This window comes from Mizuhopecten yessoensis, unplaced genomic scaffold (assembly GCF_002113885.1).
Source record: "Mizuhopecten yessoensis strain PY_sf001 unplaced genomic scaffold, ASM211388v2 scaffold2671, whole genome shotgun sequence".
NCBI lineage: Eukaryota > Metazoa > Mollusca > Bivalvia > Pectinida > Pectinidae > Mizuhopecten > Mizuhopecten yessoensis.
The window spans coordinates 673,963-698,024 of NW_018404662.1; the positions used below are offsets into that span (position 1 = coordinate 673,963).

The following is a 24,062-nucleotide window of genomic DNA, read 5'->3' on the forward strand; positions in this document are numbered from 1 at the left end:
TGTTAAACTCAGTATGGTTTCATAAAGTATTTGGAGGTTCTAAAGAAGTTTTATATATATGTAAGTACTTATAATCATTGGAGCATACACTGAGTTTGTCTTTTATAAACTGCACACTTTTTAAAGTTTTAAGTGTTAGGGTATTGCGTACAATTACTCAGAAATCCTTCTCGTGGTGCGAGTGCTTCATTGAACAAAGATATGTACCATTGACTTCGATAATTCAGTGGTGGTACATTGTGAGAAAGAGCATATCATTCACATTTCCGGAACGAGAATCTAAACAAGAGGCCTGCTAGGTCTTAACGCTCACATGAGTACTAATAAAAAAATGTCTCAATCAATCAGAGGCCACATGGTCCATCTTAGATTTACTGATCGGAACGAAATGTAAAATAGCACTTCTTTGGGACCTTTTGTACTACGTTCTAGAGAAGAAGTCGAAAATGTCTTAGCCAATCAGAAACCATGGCAGCTATCTTGCATTGTTGGTCAGCACTAAAAGTAAGAACATTTTTAAGGTACCTCATTGGAAACATTTTACCAAGTTTGAAGTGAACCGTCCAGTCATTCGAAAATGCCTAAGCTGCGGCCATCTTGCATTTTCAGATTGGCATGAAAGGTATGAACATTTATTGGGGACTTCGAGCGTTTGGAGTCAATCAGTGCAGTCGTTCCTGAGATCTGATGAAGTCAAAAATATCTCCTTAGCCAATCAGAGGCCATGGCGACCATTGTAGAATTTCTGAATTGGCATATAAGTATGAACACAACTTGTTGAGGAACTCGTAAACAATATTTTTACTTTTAGTTTGGAGTCAATCAGCACAGCCGTTCCGTAGAACAAGTTGAAATTAAATGTCTCAGCCAGCCAGATGACAGGACTGCCATTTTGAATTTTCGGATTGTCACTTAAGGTATGAATATTTAATTTGTTGGGGACCACATAAAGAGCATTTGTACTTAAGCCATTCTTGAACATCTGTTTGTGACCTCACACGGAAATATGTACCAAGGTTTAAAGTCAATCATGACACAGCTAAGTGGGTCAGCAGAAGAAGTCGAAAATGTAATTGTTTTACTGACGCACGATGGACGGCGCACGACGACAAATGCATGTAGCAATTAAAAACACGCATGTTTAAAGTGCCCTGACCGATCGTACTTTTTACCTCCGACCCTCACAATTTTTTTCTTCCGCAAACGCAGTCCATCATGTGTTGGGATAACTTGTCCACCTAAAACAAGGCAACTATACCCTCACTGCAACTTCATAAGCAGGCATCGAAGCATATTTAAATCCAATATTAATAATGTACTTAAAAGACTTAAAAAATATGTTTGGTTATGTTTATAATTTCATTTTGAAAAACATAAAGGAAAATAAAAATTAATCCCGACGACCTAGCCTATTTTTTCATTCATGCAACTTCTTTCAAACCTACATTGTAGCTAGTCTGTATATAATAGCATCATCCGTATTGTATATTTTGTTAATATAACGGCATCCAGATACATATAAAGCCATGGAGTATATACGTCTATGCGGCTTCTAAATTTTAAAAAAAATGAAAGGTTTGCACTGGTCAGCATACATTTGTAATATCTTAGCAAGGAATTGAATATATAGCGCCATGAAATTTTCTTGGTCTATGTTAACTCCTGTAGGAACTCTATCTAAATCAGAGATTTATAACGATAGAGTTGCTATCGTTATAAATCTCTGATTTAGATTAGAGTTCCTACAGGAATTAGGTCTATGTATACAGTTAGGATGGTGAGGGGAAAAAAACATTTTTTGCGATCCCCCGAGGTGAATTAGTTGTTGAGTGTGTCCAACATATATACGTCTCTGGTTTGTCCCATATCCATATTTGGAACAGTAAGCTTATTCTTTTCCTCGCTGTCCTATCCTAACACTCGGCAACTATAGGTTCGGTTATTTAAAACGATGACCCAATGTTGACATAGCATAAGCTGTACAACGTATTTAAACAGTAACGTACGTAGCACGGACTTAAATAGCATTCTTGGGTATAAGTTACTGTTGTCGAACAGTAGGACAGGGGATGTCCTAGTAAGGTAACACGTAGATTCACTTGCATATGTATGACAAGGTTCTGCCCGTCAACATTACGGAAACACGAATAAATCTTGTTGATGAACACGTGTTAAAAAAGGCAAAATATTTACAAGTGTCAGCCTGTAGGGGTTAACTCCGCCTTATGAAAATCAGATAGGTCAAGGTTGGTAACCTCGTCGCTGATTGGTTGAATTGATACAGTCCCCATGTGATCAGCTTCTAACCTACATGCTGTGTGTATAGCAGTTGCATTCGGTGATTAAAACCATTATACTATGGTGATAAAATGTAGGAAAGGCGGTTAATGTTTACTTTTTAACAATTTCAAGATGCGTTGTCAAATAACACAACCAAATTCGATAGTTTTAGAAGTAGAAGTGGACCCTAAATCGAATGGACAAGAAGTTCTGGAAAAGGTAAGTTGTCAGTTTACCTTATGATGGATTCTCTCACAGAAAAAGTAACAGACGAGTTTATGTTTCCATAAAAACGATTTTATTTCTATCCAACAATACACATAATCTTTAGTTAACAATTAATTAGTATGATGTTAGTTCACTGTGTACAACAAAATCGCTGTCGTTTTCTTTAATAACGTTCCTATATGAACACGCCGTGATCAATGATCGACCAGGGTCCAAAGTCCAACCTCGGGTTTCGCTGGCCTTTCTGTGTGTATTCGAACAAAGAACGGGGATATCTTCACTACTTTATCGTGTTGACAGCTCGGTCGTTGCATTTTATAGCATGATATGAGATGAAATGAGCATGTAAATTCATCATATTTGATGTAACGTAAATTTCAAACAATTGTTATTGTGAGGTCAGCTGGCAGAGCACGATCAGCTGTAGTGTACTGTAGTGGAGGGGTTCTATTTTTAGCAAATATATAGCTTAGCAATCGTTCTCGTGTTCATTGGTCTACTTTACAGAATTATTCATAAAACACAATCTACAGCTAACGCGAAAACTTCATAAAGACATGATTGATTACATTTTTTAGTTAAAAACAAATAAAATAAATTTCTTTAAGTGATGCAATAACTCAATTTGTTCATTGATCAAAAATATATAAGGTCCCGCTTATGCAGTGTGCATGTAATAATAAGTACATGTATTTTGAAAAAAAATATGGTGAAGAGATACTCGATTGTCCAATGTTGGGATATTATATCATGTAAATTAACACATTTATGGAAATTACTGGTTTAAAAAATAGTCAGATATACATGTACATAATCCATCATTATTCAATGACCTGGAAACGAGTATTGGTTATGGCTTGATCGATGATTGCCATTTAGGAGCTGGGGACTTATATCTTCTTTTCTGTCATATACATGTATAGGTATACCAACTCTTTTTTTTGACAGTGTCTCCTTCATAATTAGCTTACACTTTTTACGAGGATGTTATAAAACAGTATTAAATGAAACAAGTATTATGGGATGAAGCTGAAAGATATATTGCTTCTACGAATGAGAGTAATTAAATTCAATAACACATATACTATATACTGCTAAAGCATTCAAGGACTATATATAGTTATCCAGAAACAATTTTCATATAGGGAAAGGGGCATACGTATACCTATACAGAATATCCTTCAAGCTACAGTGTAAAGGTAATTCTGTAGCAAGCCATCATTGGTAATTTTGGTCCATGCAAGATGCACTCAGCTTCCATTTAAGAAAATATAAGTGACCCACCATATCCTTTAATCCACTTGATATACATCTATTAAAAAACCTCACAAAAAGGTTCGTAGAAAGGTCATTTCATAGTATTATGGTCCGGCAGGCAAGTACTGAATCAATAGAAAATATTCTTTGGCTAAATACAAGTATTGAATTTTGAATCTTTTAGGTTTGCCAGCAACTAGGGATTGTGGAACAGGACTACTTTGGACTCCAGTTCCAAGGTGCTAAGGGCGAGCTGTTATGGCTGAACAGCAGAAACCCAGTGTGTAAGCAAGTGAATGGACCTATACCGTACAGGTTCCAGCTCCGTGTCAAATTTTACGTCCAACCTCATCTGCTGCTGCAGGAAGAATGCAGGTAATTATTATAACAGTACAAATTATATATCTACAATTACATATTTTTGGAGTATCAAGAATGGGCAGAATAAGTAATGAAACTTATTTTATGATGATAAAAATCTTACTGACAGTGATATTGACAACAGAAGACAATGTGCAGATGTGGATGTGAGATTGTGTTTAAATGTCATATTTATGAACAAGTATGAACTAATAACAATAACTTTCTATTTTGATTTTTCCTCAATATATATGTTCATTCAAATCTCTGAAAAAATCATAGATTCACTTCCAAATAGAGGTTATTTACTATCCATGTCCTTGGGGAGATACTATTTGTAGCCACTGTACCAACCACTACAGTATTTGTTTACTAGTATATATTTGAGTTACATCGATGATTCTTTCTTGGTAATCTGTTTTTTTCCCTTTTAATGTTTGGGGTGTGGGTGATGTTACTGTCCTGTTAAAATATAGAGAGAGATTTAATCATTTCTATTTATAAAGTGCTTTCTATGTTAGTAATTATATAAGTAATACAACAGGTATGAAAAAATTCAAGCATATTTAATGATAAATGTATATGTCTACTAAGTAACGATTGAAGCTTAAATTGTTATTGATCTGTGCCTTACAAGTGATTCCATTGATAGGTTATTTATAAATAGTCGACTTTTTGTGTTCTGTTGATTTTTGATCTTGTACAACCTTGTTATCTAACAATATGATATGTGTAGTAAAGAAAATCTGGATAAAATGTATATATCTACACTGACGTAAGATATTCAAACAGAAATTTATCTAAGGTATTGTGATCATACATATATATGGCCTTGTTATCGAGATCACTTTTCATTTTGAATTCCCACATAGGGACAATGTTAAATTTTGCTGTAAACATTGTTTTGGACAATACATTTTTCATGTTTGAAAACCTAAAAATCAGATACAATTTTACCAGAAACTGTCTTAAAAGCAGCAAGCAGTGTGCCAAAGTTGCCCAAAATAGGAAAGAAAGAAAATTGTTGGAAATAAAAAAGGGAATAAGTTGGGGAAAAAACACATATTTTGTATGAAAGACTTTTGGCAAGTCAAATACCTTTTAATATATTTTATCATCAAACTAATAATTTCTGTTAAATTTAAGTTGTAAAAATGTAATAAATATATCACTGGTAATAGGAACAGAAAAATGCACAACCAGACTGGGATTCAAACCCGGGACCCTCACAATTCTAGACAGACACTCTACCAATTGAACTACCTACATGTAGTCGTCAACGATCGACCCAGTCCAGNCCAGTTCTGCTTCACACTTAAACCCCCCCCCCCCCCCCCCTTAATAAAGCCAACTTTTTGCTGACTAGTGTCGTCAGTATGATCAAGGTTTTACTACATTAATATCTAGGGAATACAGGTAAACATATGGAATGTTGTTGAACTTTGATGTTGTTGAACTTTGGACTGTGTCGGGAATCACTGATAACAAACTATAAATATTAGATTATATAAACTGTTGATAGGACTTTGCCCAAGTGCTCAAGATATCCTAAAACTTTTTTAATATTTCTCTTTTAAAGCATTATAAAAGAAAATCCATATATACATACACTCAATTTTCAAAAATGTTAACATGGACTTTTATAATATAAAAAAATGTACAAAACTGAGTGAACATCCACCTAGTGTAAACAACAATAAAAGACATACAAGTGACTATCTGGACTTTGACCCGTCTTCAAACAGTACTGTAAAAAGTTGTGGTTATGACTCAGAATCAGCTGGTTTGCCTAAAGGGTTTTCCTCGCGTAGGTGTAATAAAGTTAAATTGTGAGAACAAAATCAGCCTTTATATATATGTTACAGTACATGTAGAAGATCCAAGTTTAAATATATAAACTAAAATCCATGTCCCTGCTAGCTACAAAATCTTAACAACCACCACGCATCTGTTGATAAGGTCATTTACAGTATTATTGAGGACGTTATAACATGAGCTAGCTACAATATGTAGTGTCACTGATCTATAGGTGAGTCCAGGGTTTCAATCAATACTCGGGGCCTGCTGATTTACATGTGCAGTAAGTGACCTATATATATTTTTTCTAAGCAATGTGTAAACAGGATCTAAAATCTCGGTCAACCAGCTTTATTTACAAGTGTAACACTAAGACTTAACAAAACCACATGTATCAGGTGACCACAGACCCTCAGGTTTATAATTTGTCCTCAAAGTAAGTTTCTCTCTTCAACTTTCACAACAGTGGAGTTCATCTGTACTAAGTGTGCATGCACTGATGAATTCAAATGCTTGTAAGATTTTGTGGAAAACCAAAGTGTATACAAAGCTTATCAGGTGTCACTTGTTCCAGTGTTTTAAGTGTTTTGTTTATGTACCCATATAAACCTTAAGCCTTTTTATTATCTTGCATTATCTCCGATTTAGAAACACTGATATTGGTTAATATATTCTGTTGACCTATTTAATGTAAATTTATGTATTAAAGGTCATGCAAACGTATGAGTCATGCTTTGTTGTTGTAAACATGCAGCTCTTCTAGAAAATCATCTCCAGGCATTTTTGAAATCTACTAGTTTCTGTTTCAAACCACGAATAGTCCAGAAAAGATATATATAAATATATACCAGTATTTTATTAAGCTTAATGGAAGATTATAGTCATATTTTTTTTTTAGCTATGCATGTACAGACATTGATCAATAGAATTTCTTCACATTTTAAAGAGAAAAAATAGTGATAATTAAATATATATATGAAATGAAAATAAAGTGATGTAATAACACATAGGGTGACTTGTTCTTAGAAAGGGTTCTTAGATCTTAGTACATGTATGACTAAGTAAATCTTATTATCTAGGTCATTCAGTGATATTTTTTATTCACATGGTATCCAAATCTTTCATGACGTCAGCTCTTGACATATGGTGTACATCAGATCAAGATATCTGTTGTATTGATTAGAAACCGACACATATATGAAGAATGTACAGATATGTATGTAGATATATAAGCATCTTGTTCAGTCTGTTCTTGTTTGATAAGAGTTCATGTACATTGTCATTGTATAAACTGAAATTCTTCAACCAAATTCTTCATATTATAAACTAAATCAGAAAAATGAAGGTAGAATTTTAAATCTGTAAATACACTACTTTGGTCTTATTTTTTTTTATTTTTTAATATTTCAATCCTGAATCATGTGCACATAACATTTTAATGTGTACATTAAACTTAAAAGTGCACTTCTCTGTGTGACTTAACTGCCTATAAGGCGATGGGACCAATATTATCCAAGTATTTAGTTAAGCTTTTCTTTTGGGCGTGTACACTTTTGTGGAATTTTATGGAAATTGATGCCTTTCCATTTCACTATCAAGCTGCTGTCACAGCTCAGCTGCAGCTAAGGTAATGTTGTCTGGATGTGACAGCCAGTGACCCTAGTCTCAAAAATACCAATACCATCCATTGATTAGATTTCAATTCAGTTATTCATCAAAGCTGAAGACACTCCAGATCTTACCTGGCTTACTAATGAAGGGAAAAAGTTATACATTTTATGTTGTACTGGTTCTTCTTATGGTTCTTCCAATAATACATGTACCATGTCTGGGCTGTAACTTTTAAACCATGAAATATATCCTGGATTACACTTACAGTGTACCTGCATCACCCAGTGAAGGTGTGTATTGCTCTGTAATAAGGTTAATATGACCTTTAGTTCAAGGTCAGAGGTAAAATATATCTAGGGAAATCTAGTCTGAGCCATACATTTTAAACTGTTCAGTGTTCAAGTTATTTTGATGAAAATGGAAATGTACATGAAACCTCATCAGCCAAAAGAAGTGTGCACTATACATTTGAATAAGGTCACAGTGGCCTAAACCTACAAATGTATATGTCAAAGGTCAAGTAATTAAAGAAATGTGCAAAATTTTCTGTGAATTCATTTGAAAATATCTTGGTGAAACTTAACAGATGCCTGCATCACACACAAAAATAGTGCAGTGCACTTTATTAAGGTCACCTAACCTTCATCTTTAGTTTTAAGGTCAAATAAAAAAAATAAAAAAAATGTGTGCTACATGATTAAAGAAAAGTCCTATACTGGATGGCAATATGGGAAACCCAGAAAAACCCTCTAAAACTGCCGCTGCACAACTTTTCAAAATTTTATAAAAAGTAAAGTTTGCTATGCCTGTTATTTAGGACCTCTATTTTAAATGCTGAATTATTCATTTTTATCCTGCTTTAAATTTAAATCTTAACCGAAAGAAAAAAAATCAGTTTATAATTTCCACTGCGCACTAACCTACAATGTATTGTAATGTACATATAAAAATAGAATCATGTAACATTGATGATGTCACATAACTTGTGGGTTTCCCAGTTTATGACCACAATAAGACATTAGGACCTACACGTGATATAAACATGTACAATCTAAGTTTAAAATAAATTAAATGTGAATATTCATGAAACCTGTGATTGGACAAGTCATTGTACAATAAAAACTTCGATGTATGGTGACGCCTTACTTCGCTTTTTTGTATAAACATGCATCTAGATGATGAGTCAATCTATGCAATATTTCATTACACAGTTTTAATAACATAAAACTTTAATGATGTACTCTGATTAGTCTTTATTTTTTTATTTTTTTTTGTAACTTAGAATTTTATTCAGATTTTTCAAACACATACGCATGACAAATAATGAGATACAAGTCTGTAAATTATGACAGGAAAAGATGGGTAATTGTACAGAACACTCATCTTACAGATTTCATACTACTCTACTCACTACATGCCATACATATAAACTTATTACACAGCCTTTGCCTGACTGACATTTATCATTAAACCATACACCCATTTTGCCTGTACCCATTTGTACACACAAAATACTTATGGCCTTGCAGTTATTGAAAGTTTGAGATGAAAATCCAAAAATATAGGATTGTTTATTGTAATTAAAACGGATGAAAAGAGCATCTAGTAGACTTCTTAGACTATCTAGTAAATTCTGGACTTCTTGACATTCCCACAGGATGTTCAGAGTTACATAGAGTACAGAGAGGAGAAATAACTAGATGTGTTTTAAAGAGAAAAGAGTTTGTGGTTAAAATATGATGATTAACTCTGTACTGAAACCATTGTAGTTTGGTGTTTTTTGTAACACTGAAGGGAATCTTGTATATTCGAGCCCATGTTGAATCATTCAAGTCAAAGACTTTGTTCCACTTCTTTTTACCTGTTGGTACAGTATTATTTTTTATAAAAATATTATAGAAATCTTTCGAGCCTTTTCTGTTTTTCAGGAATAATTCAATGTTCATTGGTAAAATAGGATATGGGAGTTTTAGTTTAGGGATTTCATTTGAAGATATAAACTTTCTCACTGCTGACGAAATGCTATGATACTGGAGGAAATTTGTTTTTACCCGATATGTGTGAATAATTTCCTGGAAACTATGAAAGCTTCCAGTATTCTGATCTGTTATTAAGTCATTTAAAGTTATAATATTTTTGTCATAAAAATTCTTAAAAAATACTGATTTCTGACCAACAGCTATATTTCTGTTAAACCATAATGGTGTTTTTAATATAGAATCCTTCATAAGACTATATTTTTCAATTAATAAATTCAAATGGTACCAAGCTTTGAAAACATCAACCCAGAAAGAATTTCTATAATGTACTCTTTTAGACATTTTTGCACAAAATCATTGCCACAGTTGGCTAGTAGATCTATGTTAACATAACTTTTTAAAATAACTTGCCATTTAGCTGTGGTCTGAAAAAGCCTTCTGATCCAAGATAATTTTAATGAATCTATAAATTCTTTTAAATTAATCATTTTAAAGCCACCGTTAAGGTATTCTTGGATGATAACTTCTCTTTTGACTTTGTCTGTTTTGCTGTTCCACAAAAATTCAAAAATAATAGAATTAAGTTAAGAAAGGAAATGTTCATCAGGATTTGGCAGTGCTATACATAGATGGTTGAATTGTGAAACGAGAAGTGATTTAATAATATGGATTAGTCTTTATTAGTGACATACAAGTATCAGCATTTATTGTGGACAGCAGGTGTACATGGACAGAATTAAACAACAGCAGACTGAGATCAGCTACTATTTTTACCTGTGTATATTCACACCTATGACAAATTCCAGTTCCTTCTGAGTTCATTAGTACAATTGGCAGAAGAAGCTATTAATAGTTTTTAACTCATGTGTATTTTTGGCAAGTAAATTCAAAAGTCTTGGTGCCTTGTTACATGTATGTAAATCTACATTTGGTGTAACAGTATATTACGCTTTGACCTGGAGGTATAATAGTTTATACGTAGGTACATGCGACATTCATATACCTGTAGGCGGCACAGATATTATCGTATATATAAATATCAATGAGCTATGGAGTAATGCTATAGCCTAACTAGGTTAATACCTGTACCTCAGGCATTAAGAACAGTTTGTAGATACACAAAAAACTTGTAGCTTCAGTTTGACATGCCCATTATTCATTTAAAATATTCCATGGTGCAAACATAGACACATGATTTTTATTTTTTTCAAATGTTAAGAAAATTCTTGGATTTACATTAAATACAAACATATATCAGGGATGGAGGATACAAATTTGCCTGTTATGTAGCTTTTGATTATAACTGGTCAGATGCAGTTAATCACTCTTTATAAAGTACCTCTAAACTACTGGTTCCGTATTCAAATTTATCTGTCTAATTCCTGCTTTCATCAAAAATATTCTCTGGTTCCTAACCTTTCCTAAAAATTATGAATATGCTGAATATATAAATGCAGTGGTATATAAGTGTCATTGTACCTTATAGTTCCTTTATATGTACCAAGGTATAGATAGTGGTCTTTGAAACAAATCTCAAGGCACATATAAATGTGTTATCTGTTTCAGCAGATTTGCAAACAGATATGATACATGTACAGAGCTGAAACAAACTTTTACAGCACCATTTTATTATACCTCCTCTTTATAACATCATGTCTGATTGGTCGAGTTCTGAGTGATTGAAGCAGAGACGTTCAGTGTTGTGTTGATCTATTGCCCTTGTGGTAGGGGCACATGGTTCTTTGTTTTCCTTTCATGTTCACAACGGCTTTGTCATTTAAAACCTGATTAATCTCAGGTTATGTAAGTCTTACAGCCAATAGTAATATATTGTGGTAAACGTATGTGTCGTTTTTGCAGGCACCTGTTCTACCAGCAAGTGATGCATGAGCTGAGATGTGGAAAGCTTCAGGTAACAGATGAGGCTCAGCTAGTTCGGATTGCCTCCCTTTCTGCCCAGGTGGAGTTAGGAGACCAGGTAGACAATCCCATGCTGTTGCAGCTGTACGAAAAAATTCTGGAGGGTTTGACCCCTGACCCCTCCAGTGATCTGGTCAAGGAGGTGGCTATAGGACATGGAGATCTGATGAGGGTAACCAAAGCACACGCAGAGTATCGTTTGTTACAGGAGGCATCCATAATAGAAAACTATGGTACAGAGTATCATGAGGCTAAGAACTTGTCCGGAAACTCTGTCAGCATTGGGGTCGGACCAGAGGGCATTTTCTTCTACGACCTGAATAATGAGTTGTTTGAAAAGTAAGTAGCAAGCGATGCCGTCAGGTTACTTTTATGTGTTATTTTATGAATAGCAAATTGGTGTAAAATTGGTTTAATTACGTAAAAAAATAGTTATTAAAGACTTGTTTTAGGTACTGATGCCAGAGATTCAGTTTGAAGATGTTCAATTTTGCGTACGTAAATAAGGTTTTGACAGGGATCAAGTAGAAATACTTTTACATAGAAACAAAGACTGGAGACTAGCTATTAAAGCTACATTGTACAGAAGTTATTCCTTGAGCTTACATTATACTTATATTATTGAGTGAAATGAACAAATAGCACATATACTATAACAGGTATATAAACAGTTACATGTACATGTATGTCTAGTACACCTGGCACTTCATGCTAGTAACAGGTAATTTATGGCTACTAGTATATCAACTGATTGTTGTTTACCTGGTTGTACTTAAGGCTGACCGAGATATATCACTCATATAGTACAGTGTTTGTTTGCCTCCAGTAAAGTCATGGCTATTAATTATAACTATACATATACATGTTAACATGTATATATATATTTATATAGACGGCTCAGTGGTCATTGATCATGAAAGCAAGAGAATTGTGAGTTTACTACGTAGAATATACACAACAACTCAGTGACCCTATGACCAGTGTGTACAGCCTCGAGGTCTGTCCGATATCTATATGGATGGACTTTGTACTGGTCATTGTACACACACTAGGGTCATTCAAGGATTGAATATACAAATTTTCATAGAAACTTACATATTGTTGTATTATATTTGCCTTTTTTCTCTACTTTATGCTTTTTATAATATTTGAAATGAGGTTTCTAACAGCTGCAAGTGTCTCGCATACATGTATATATTATGTTTTCTATGTGTGATTTGTACATTGTACATCTTGATACAGTTTAAATTGCTAATGGTCATTATCAGAACTCCTCAGGAAAGTTATTTGAATTTTACACTATGTGCCATGTTCTGAATCTACTTATGAGGAAGTGTTCATCAGAAAGGATGCTCGAATTTGATTTATGATGTGGGGCATTTCTAAGGGGGTCAGCATTTATAAGGTCAAATACTGTAATATAGTAGATCAAAGTTCTTGGAACAGGGAAGTTAATTAGTGTCGCCTTTGTCTTGACAGGTTGGAATACTCCATGGTGATGAAGGCAATCCATGATAGAAATAAAGTGATACTGGAAGCGTATAATGACGAGGGGGAGACCAACAAGTACGAGTTTAAGATGGTCAGCACGAGAGCTGCTAACGCTCTGTATCGCTGTATTACTGAGATGCATTCCTTTTTCCGCTGTGATACTGTCCATGATGAGGTCAGCCTGCAAGTGACCCATGACCTCAAAGGGGTGCTTGCCTCCATCTTCAGTGATAACACCGCAAGTGGTAAGAATACCATACATGTCCCTGTACACTGAAAAAGTCTACCATATTTCACCTTGATCTGATTATAGACAACTCCTGTCATTAAACCCATCTGCTTGCATTGTTTAAAAGACTTAATGATGTGAATGGAATCTTTAGACAAGATCTTGCTGCACAGGGGTAAAACACAATTTGGTATGATGGCATAGAGATACAGTGTATTTCTCTTTTCAACTAACAGTAATGGCATAAACATGCATTTGTAATCAGAAAAGAAAATGGCAATATTTACATTATCCATAATCGGCTTGCAGGTGCTACATATTTTGTACTTGTATTATGGTATACCTGTTCATTCTTATCAAAATGAGTATAAAAAGTAAATTTAAAACAAAACCATTCTGTGTAAAGTATTTAATAATCATATGAAATTCAGATTTTTATAACACATTGTGCTTGATTGTTTCAGGCCAAAATTATGTATTTGATGTGAAACAAACCTGTAAAGAAGTGTATGATAGCACTCGGAGAAAATTACTCAAACAACAACAAGTTCCCATGTCTCTGGCAGCGAGCCAGGAGGACATCTCACAGTCAACAGACAACAAGGAAAACAACGAAGAGCAGCAAGTTCAGGTAAATCATTTGTCAAAGTTGAATGCCATAATGACTTAATACAATTAAGAATGACTGAACAGTAAAGCCACATACAGTAGTTTAATTGGTTGTAATACATATGTAGAGGTTGTATTTCAGTGGCTTGTTGCTGCATTGAGGAGAGTTCCTAAACTCATTCACCCCTGAAGACACATTCAAACTCTTCCAATTCAAAGGTTGGAATAGTTCATTTTAAAATTTTAGGGGTGAATGAGTTAATAGACAATCAAAAAGAACAAAAGAGAATAGTAGATTTTAGAGGATAATATGGACAGATGATTATTATATATTTACTATAAAGTCTAGATAGTGTCTGCCATTCCTTTTTTATAGACATTTGGAAAATATGATCGAACTATTTACAACAATGTTTACGAAAGGTCATCAGGTAAAAATTGATGATTATAATATGAATCCAGAAAACAAAGTAATTGTGACTAGAACATATACACACAACAACTGTACACTGTTTAACATGGTTCTTGAGTGTAAATCTGAGGTGTGATATAGCAATTTAAATGATTAAGAAGAGTGCTAGCTGTATTCAGTTCCTTTTCAATTATGAGGCCAAAAACCAGTAATGAGGTCGATGCTAACATACATGCGACATAGCAGGGTAAATTTGTAGACTCTAGACCTGATACTTTGAGATATTTCCTGTTGATAGAACAAGTGATAGTGTTCACCACTGTTTGATCACGCTGTTAGCTATACACAGCCTTGTGTGTGTGTGTACATATCCTGGTCGTGACTGTACTTGAAGTTTGTCCCGTTGAAAGTCTAAGGGGGGAGGGGGGTATATATGCATTATGATACCCTATAACCTTTTATGTTATTTCCGTTTTGACAATATTGTGGAAGTTTTAAGTTTGTGATTGTGAACAAGAACTTGATTGTCCCTTCATCATTGAGGTTGTCACTATAAAAGATGAATGAACTTCATACATTTATGTACAAGTTGTGGTACATATTATGTGTATAAGACCCAGAATATTGGGTCTTGTAAACCCCTGGATGTGAGATCAATTGAGTTAATAATCTTTTAAGAAATGTACCTCACAAGAGAAAGTTTTTTCATATCTATGTCATGATAAGATCTTTGCTGAATACAGCAAGAATATTGCCTTATTATGAATGGAAAAATAATTCTGAGGGAGTTTTAATTGTTGTACAAAGTATTTTTGCTGTAGTTAAACTGTTTTAAGCAAAAGTAAAACATAAAAAGAATAACAGACGAAGGAAATCAGATTTCTGTCAAGTCAAAAAAGGATAATTTGTATTTTTACTAGTTTTCAATTGGTTGTTGTAATTAACAAGGTCATTGATAATAAATGAGTTTCCTGTTCTGCTTCAGATGCTGAAAAACAAGTTGGAGACAATCCAAGACTCTTTTGTGTGTAAAGTGTGTATGGACAATGATATCTCAACAGTGCTGTGTCCGTGTGGTCACATGGTGTGCTGTAATGACTGTGCATCGCAGCTGGCCGAGTGCCCGCTGTGTAGAACTTCAATAACGACGGCACAACCAGTCTTTCTCCCGACAGCTTTCTGTGTGAAAACGTAGTGATCGTGCCATGGGGGGAGGGGAGACGTGAGCTCGTCATGACAATAAAACAGAAAAGAAGGTATTCATTGATGAACAAGAGCATGCAGTTCTGATATTTACTTATGAATATTCATGAGTTTGTGCATCAGCGGTCGTCCAGGCTGATAAGTGATTATTGGATGAAGACGCTTCGGAGGGTTGTATTCAGTCATGATGAAAGGAGAGACATTTACAGATAAAGACTGTTATCGGGATTGTGCATTAACTTGACATTTATCATTAACATAATTATATTTTTCATATTCCTCTCATGTCTCATCAGTCAACACTGTGTTGCCATTATTTATCATTTGGTTTTGTCAGCAATGTGAAATTTTACAAAAAAAAAGTAATCAAAATATAGTATTTTACATGTGTATGATACTTGTACTTATGATAGCAATAGCATACACTGATTTCACAAATATTCACCTTGATCACATCATCCAATTACAGATATGTCTAAAAATGTAAATGTTGCTTAAATTAATGATGAATGATTTTATCATATAGAATTTGTCCTCAAGATTTGATTGAACAATGAACATATCTGCCAAACCATTCATATGATTTTTTTTATCACAAACATAATATTATTGAGCTTGAGAAAATCTAATTTGCCAGATATTCTGACACTATAGACTATGCATGCTTATTCACTGTATCACACCGGAGGTATTTTCGAGCACTTTGTTAGGTCATATAGTCACCATATTCAACATACTTACTGATGTGTATATGTTTTATTATTTAAGTTTTAAAAGTGATCCAGTTCTTTACAAGTTGAGACTGATTGTTTCAATCTACTAGTCTTTACAAGTACCTTCCAGTATAAGCTGGGTCAAAAATATTATGACTTTGTGAAAGAATTGGATGCTTTCATGGAAAGATGTTTTTTTCTGGGACGGGTGGTCATTGTGGTAGGTAAACCCTAGTGTCAATGTCTTCTCTGCAGAGATCTACAGTTGTCTGATATTTACAAGGCCTACCTCTCTCTATAAATAAAAACACATTCCTAAAATATTTATGCTTACTGTAGATTATTCATTTACTTTGGATTCTCTACAACTAAAAGTGAAACTTTCAATCTACAAAAAATGGCAATCGTTACAAATCCAATCTTTTGGTAAAACTTGTGTGATATTTGTTTGCAAGAATATTTATGGGATGTATTATATAGTGCTTAAATTTCGAGAGGTTGAACTTTTTGGGGGGGGAGTTTAATTTTGTGCATACTGTAAATAGTCAGTGTGTCTGACTCTTTAACAGTAAAGGCAACAGACATCTAGTGTTGATATTTTAATGTCTTTTTTTTCATGTCCCAAAAATATAAACCTTTGCAAAATATAAGCACTATATACATGTAGAATTGTAAATGATGATGTTTTCCGATGCAGCTGGGAAATTACCATGTTCATATTTTCTGCATTAAATTCTCTAGTAGTTATACACACTGATGCTTATAATATTTTCTGTCATCATTTTTGTTAGTCCATTTCACATGATATGAATCTTTCATGTGATTTGTGTCGTTAAAATCAGTATCATTTATTTATTCAAAGGAAATTTGAATTCTGTGCCTTAAACAGATAAATGCAATATTCAAACTACTTACTACAGAATGAAGCTCCATCACTGAAACATCTGTATAAAATTATGGAAAAAAAACCTTCAAACTATTGATTTTATTTGCATTTTTTTCTCTATGTTTCCAGGCTTTTGTTTTGGTGTAGATACCCAGTATGACAATTTCACCAGCATGGTCATAGCAGCCCCAATTTCGATGTCCTGTATATAGGACGCAGTTCACTTGTACAGTAACTTTGTGATAAAACATACATTCATACATTGTATATATTAGAATGGTTCATTTGTTCTACAATCAACTTTTATGCTGACTTTATTTATTTTGAATGTTTTAACTTGACTGTCATAATGTACTGACCTATTGTTTCATGTATATGTTGGTTTTTTTTTCCATCATTTTAATTTCATCTTTTCAGCATTTCTACATTTTATAAATGATTCTGGATATAATAAAAACAGATCATTGTGCCATAAATCAAATGAAATGTAATTTAAACCCACAAACCACTGTTAAACTGAAGTTTAATTTATGTACACCACTTCCTATGTAATTAGTGAACTGATGTGATGGACCATGGAAAATGAACATTTTGTAGTTCTTATGCTTTTGTTTAGTTAGACTTTGTTTTTCTGAAAATTATTCAAATACATGTATATTTTTTCTTTTTCCTTACATTGATAAAACCACTTAATACTTGTATCCATCAATGTTTTTAAGATGTTGAGAATGTTCAGTGTATTTTGTGTGTTTTTTGACTGTACAAGTTAACAGTTTGGTTCTGATCTTGGCTGTATCAAGATGCATCAGATCTGTAAATCATTCAAATTGCTGATATATTTCATAATTTAAAATATACCTGGTATAAATAAAAAATAAAATCATGCCTGTTGTGGGATTCAAAATTATCACCAGCAGAAAAAAGAATTATTTTGGTTCATTTGCGTTTGACAGAAAGTGTTGCTGTCATTGAAATAAGCTAGTGGATCTTGAAACAGCTGAGACTTTGTATGGTTCATTTGTATGATCTATAAGTGTTTTATAGGTACTATGATTGGTTCTTTCGCTTTCACTGTAGTCATTTATTCTCACTTTTGTGCTAAATATACGTTAAATGATTCTGTTCTTTAGGGTGATTGGCTGAACTCCCAAGTTGTTAGTATATGTCTTAACTAGACTGAATGGAACCTGAAAGGTCTTATTAGATCCTCATCCAACAGATCAGACCTGAAAGTCAAATAAGATATTGAGACTTATCTTACAGATGTATTTAGGATTGCATTTCATTGCTTAATATGTTAATTCTGATATTTTTTATTGGTGACTTTCTACACATTTTGTCTTGTTTAAATTGACAAATGCAAGGTTTCCATGGAGATAACCAGACTAAAAATTTGTTAATAACGGCATACAGATAAACAAATACAGCTGAACTATTGGTTTACTATGCAGACTATTTTGAGAAAACAGATCATTGTGCTATAAGTCAAACAAAATCCAACTTAAATCCACAAACCACTGTTTAACTTACGTTTTATTTATATACACCACTTCCTATGTAATTAGTGAACTGATTTATTATTGTAGAGCGTATCACACTAAACTTTTTTTTATTTTTCAAAACAACTTTTATAGAAATAAGGTAAAATTTCAAAACCTTTGATACAACTAATGTACATATTTGAGAGGTAAAACAATTAACTTGGTAAGCAATTTCTTGTAGGCTTTGGTGAGGTAATTGAGATCTATTTTCAAGTCTATTACATATTTAAAGAAAGTGGTCACATTCTTAAATATACTTATGCTATATCAAACTGTTGTACAAGTTGAACTGAGGATATTTGAAACATTTACTATTCAGGATTGTATTGTATCTAACTAGACTAGCTGAGCAGTAAACAAACACAAAATACAAACTTCAGCCATTTTAATAGGTTTTAAAATTTGAACAAACCTTTTCTTAAATGTAAGGATATGAGAAAAATTTGACCGGTGAAATCAAAATACTTTGATGCAACACAGTAAACTAAACAGCAATTTAGATATGAAATATTGTTATATACATTTTGTGAGTTGTATTATGTACATTATTTGTCTAACCATGCTATGCATCATTCCACACTGTAATAACTGCAATGCATATCACTAAGAAGGCACTGTATCACTGTGTAGTTATCATTGTGTTATTATATTACATTCCAGCATTTCAATCTTAATTGTGTTTACCAAATGATACATGCATACTGATTTCATGCTTTGTACTCTGAATGATTGACATCTGGTCAGGTTTTTATTTAACTCTTCGGTTAATTCAGACAAATATTTTCATAGTGCCCATCTGTATTTTAATTTAATTCATCAGTTCCATCACAGAATGTTTCAGGAACCCTCTTTTTCACCGGTTACTATAGTGACTCAAAAGGTTTTATTTTAAAAAAACTGAAGTTGTCCCATTCAAAGAAAAAACAAAAGAATACAATGAATTTATTACGTGGATTAGGGTCAAATCATTTGTTTGAGTTTAAAGGGAAATTGGCACATCCAAGTTCAATTTTATCAAGTTCCTTTATTTCTTTATATGGTTTAACTGAATTTTTAAAAAAAAATCCTAAGCATTTAGTTATCTGTTAAACAAAAAAAGATCACCATATCGAAAATTGATTTTATTTTCAAGTGAATTTGTAAATGTGATAGTTTCTGTGTTGATTGGGAATGATGTGATAGTTTCTGTGTTGATTGGGAATGAAGTAACTTGAGTAGACAGTGGTGAGGTGCTATTTGTTCTGAGATATGTGATTGTCGGTTTTGTCAAGCAGGTATATTGTATATATTGTCAGACTGTCAGGTATTACAGAATGTTGGTAGTTGACAGATTTATGATAACGTCAGTTGTTGAAGAAGGTAAAGTTGTGCTCAGGGACACAAGTTATAGGAGAAAGATTAATGTTGAAATGTGATGCGATAATTTATCTTTTATATGAAACCATTGTTAAGTAGATGTTTGTCTTTCACTTCGAAATGAAGTAGCTGACAGAAATTGTCAAACATGTAGATAATTTATAAAAAATAAAACTAAAAAATAAATAACAATAAAATCTATTTATGTCTTTGTTTTTCTGTTCAAAGAGCGCAGAACATGAGCTCAGTTGTTCTGTATTGCAGAAACTTTCTCACAATTGTACACAAACGTCTCAGTTGAATATGATAAAAGTTAAATATTATCTGTATGCCAACGCCACCATTTTAGGCAAAAGAACACTGGTTTGGAAAAGGGATCCTTGGACACACTACTCGTAATCTCAGGACTACAGGCAGCCTCGATACTCCAGTGCTTACGCTCACTGTCACTCTGTGTACCCATGGAAAATGTCTTAGCAAAATTGAAGGCACAACGACACCTGTTTGATTGGCCTCAGGTAAGAAAACCTGACCAATCGCTAGGCTGATACCTGTCCTTTGAAGATGACTAAGGAGCGACATTAGACTTTAAAGTCAGTCAATTTTTAGCTCACCTGGTCCCAAGGACCATGGTGAGCTTATGCCATACCGCAGCATCCGTCGTCCGTCCGTCCGTCAACTTTTCCTATAAAACGCTACTAGTCATGAACGACTGAGCAGATTTTAACCAAATTTGGTCAGAAACATCCTTGCGGGAAGGGGAACAAATTTTGTATAAATGGTGGGTCTGGCCCCCCTGGGGGCTGAGAGGTGGGGCCCAGAAGGGTAATATAGCAAATTCTTTAATATCCTTCTTCTTCTGTAGGAATGAAAGGATTTGTTCCATATTTGGTCTGAAGCATCCCTGGGTGAAGAGGAACCATTTTTGTATAAACAGTTGGTCTGGCCCCCCAGGGGCCTGAGGGGCGGGGCCCCATAGGGTAATATAACAAATTCTTTAAAATCCTTCTTCTTCTGTAGGAATGAAAGGATTTGGTCCATAATTGGTCAGAAGCATTCTTGGGTGAAGGGTAACCAATTTTGTATAAACTGTGGGTTTGGCCCCCCCTGGGACCTGAAGGGGGCCAAATAGGGGAAATAGAGGTAAAACCTTTATAATCCTTCTTCTATCATAGGGATTAAGGGATATTATCCTAATTTAGTCTGGAGCTATCTTGGGCAAAAGGGACCTAATTTCGTATAAACAGCAAGGGTGGCCCTCCCTGGGGGCAGAAGGGAGGGGCCCAATAGGGGAAATATAGCAAATTCTTCAATGGCAGGATTTTGTCAAAATTTGGTATGAAGCACCCTTGGGTGAAGGGGAACCAATTTTGTATAAACGGTGTGTCTGACCCCCCTAGAGGTAGAGAGGCAGGGCCCAATAGGGGAAATAGAGGTAAGACTTTTAAAATCTTTCTTCTACCATAGGGATTAGGGGATTGTATCCTTATTTAGTCTGGAGTATCCTTGGGTCAAGGGGACTCAATTTTGTATAAATGGTGGGTATGACCCGCTTAGGGCATAGGGGTGGGGATCTGTTTGAAGTTTGTTCTTGCTATATCTCAAGTACTTGATGGATCTTTCTGAAATTTCATATGTACTTACAGCACCTACCATGGAGTGCTATATCTTTACTTCATACCAATTATTTTAAACATATATTCAGGTGAACGATACAGACCCTCTGGGCTTCTTGTTACCGATTCTTTTGATGTACACCAAAGGATCAAACTATCCTATTTGTCTCATCAAAAGGCAATGCACACCAAGCTTTGACTGTCGGTATTACATATTCCAGGGGTGCGAAATTGAGCGTAAATCCTGGTGTATCGAGGATGGACTATAGAGAACCCTTTGCAATGATATTTTGGATAGTGTAGAGCCCGACACATGCTGGATCGGTTGTTTTTGGTAAAATGGCAAAATATAGTTTAAAAGAGAAACAAAAATACAGTGTAAATCACAAACAGGAAAAATAAATTTACTCGTAAAACTATTAACAATCACTGGATAAGCCCACAATGAACTGTGAAACACATTGAAACGTACAGCTAAAGAACAATAATAAGATAAGGAAGTGGTTGGAGCAAAAAGGAATAATGGATTGAAAGGAACAAAACCAACAAATTGACTAGTACGGAAAAAATATTGAACAACGAACCGACAAAGTCAAAACGAATAATATATTGTTAAGGACAAATGAGGATAGATGGATCGGTAAAGACCACTATTAAGCAATAGAATAAAAAAAGGATGAACTGAATGATGGATTTGAAGGGCCAAAGCGAATGATGATTAATGAATTTGATCATTGAATAATAGAATAAAACAGGTAAACAAGAAAAATGGATTGATAAGGACAAACTATGAACCGTGGATTGATAAAGACCACTGTTAAATAATAGAATAATAATGTGAAAATGGGCAATAGGCTGATAAAGACAAATAATAAACAATGGGCTGATAAAGACAAATAATAAACAATGGGCTAATAAAGACAAAAATTAAACAATGGGCTAATAAAGACAAAAAATAAACAATGGGCTGATAAAGACAAATAATAAACAATGGGCTGATAAAGACAATAATTAACAATGGGCTGATAAAGGCAAACAATAAACAATGGGCTGATAAAGACAAATAATAAACAATGGGCTGATAAAGGCAAACAATAAACAATGGGCTGATAAAGACAAAAAATAAACAATGGGCTGATAAAGACAAAAATTAAACAATGGGCTGATAAAGGCAAACAAAGAGCGATAGAGTTATAAAGACTAATATTGGAAATGAGCAATAATTTGACAAAAATACCAAAGGGTTAAGGTTCAACAAGCCCCTTAAAAGATGACGTAGTCAACTAAAATTCCAACCCCCTGGTAAGTCATGTTCAAAGACCTCAATTACAAATCGGAACTCACGTATGTTATTTGTCTATATATTGAACTTGTACATTGGCCATACAAAAAATATATAGTAGTCAAAAAAACGCATTAAGGCTGATGTTTCAAAAAAATACCTCACTGGACTTATAACATGGCAATCTATTTAATACCTAGGTCATGCGGAGTTTTATTTCTCTTTTACTAGCTGTTGAGAGGAATTCCGACCACAAATAAAGATTGATGTTGCCATGCGAAACCACTAAAATCCTAATAAAAATCTCCTGGTAATACATTTTAGCAAATTTTAAATAAGAAAACAATGACTAAGTAACCTTGATCGATAAATGAACTTTAGATGATGTGCCATTTGATAACATTATATGATTATATGAATGCGCTAGACATGTTATAAACATTGAAGCTGAAAAGTACGATAATGTTTACAACAAGTCTAGCTCTTTTATTACAACATTGTATGTTTAGAAAGGACATTTTAAATGAAGTTAAAGTTGTATTTATGGTCAAAAGTCTATAATTTTACATATATATACCGGTAAAATATGTTACGCGGACGTTTTACTATGATTTTTGTACATTCCCATAGCAACAATCACCTTCTTGTGAGGAGGCCGGTATGCCTCTCCACACATAGTTAAAGATAAATAAAGCCCCGCATGACTTAGGTATATAAATGATCTTCAAATAACATGTCATTTCGTAACATTCAGTTGAGTCGCTTTAGAGATTGACATGTTATAAATCAGGTGAGCAACTTTTATCATTACATCAGCCTTAATGCTGTATTTTTGACTTCGTTGACCTGGTTATATACCTTTTTAATAGCTCATGTACAAGTTCAATATATTTAAATTACATATATATATATTCCGATTTGTGATAAAGGTATTTGAATATGACTTGTCATGAGGTTGAAATTAAGGGTGACTATTACCTCTTTTAGGGGACTTGTTGAACCTTAATATAAACATGAGCAACTAGCCTATAAAGGCAAATAATAAACAATGGGTGGATAAAGACAAATCATGAAGAATGGGTGGATAAAGACAAATAATGAACAATAGGTGGATAAAGACAAATAACGAACAATGAAAGGACACGACCAATAATGTACAATGGATGAATAAAGACATAATGAATAATAGGCGGATAATGACAAATACTGAACAATGGGTGGATAAAGACAAATCATGAAGAATGGGTGGATAAAGACAAATAATGAACAATGGGTGGATAAAGACAAATAAC

The 24,062-nt window shown here is 33.8% G+C and overlaps 1 protein-coding gene across 1 annotated transcript; it reads left to right on the forward strand.

Annotated features, from left to right (window-relative positions):
* Positions 1 to 1,763: 1,763 nt before the first annotated feature.
* LOC110446280 (E3 ubiquitin-protein ligase MYLIP-like) lies at positions 1,764 to 20,073 on the forward strand. The gene is made up of 6 exons (XM_021491343.1): positions 1,764 to 2,499; positions 3,950 to 4,140; positions 11,373 to 11,771; positions 12,912 to 13,168; positions 13,617 to 13,783; positions 15,159 to 20,073. Exons 1-6 carry the CDS (start codon positions 2,413 to 2,415, stop codon positions 15,366 to 15,368), a joined length of 1,311 nt encoding a protein of 436 aa, XP_021347018.1. The 5' UTR covers positions 1,764 to 2,412; the 3' UTR covers positions 15,369 to 20,073.
* Positions 20,074 to 24,062: the final 3,989 nt, after the last annotated feature.

What these genes read in the sequence shown, in the direction of transcription:
- LOC110446280 (XM_021491343.1), top strand. Translation starts at nt 2,413, where the DNA reads ATGCGTTGTCAAATAACACAACCAAATTCGATAGTTTTAGAAGTAGAA. An exon ending in AATAATGAGTTGTTTGAAAA is followed by an intron (nt 11,772 to 12,911) that starts GTAAGTAGCAAG and finishes TTGTCTTGACAG; the next exon opens with GTTGGAATACTCCATGGTGA. An exon ending in ACGAAGAGCAGCAAGTTCAG is followed by an intron (nt 13,784 to 15,158) that starts GTAAATCATTTG and finishes GTTCTGCTTCAG; the next exon opens with ATGCTGAAAAACAAGTTGGA.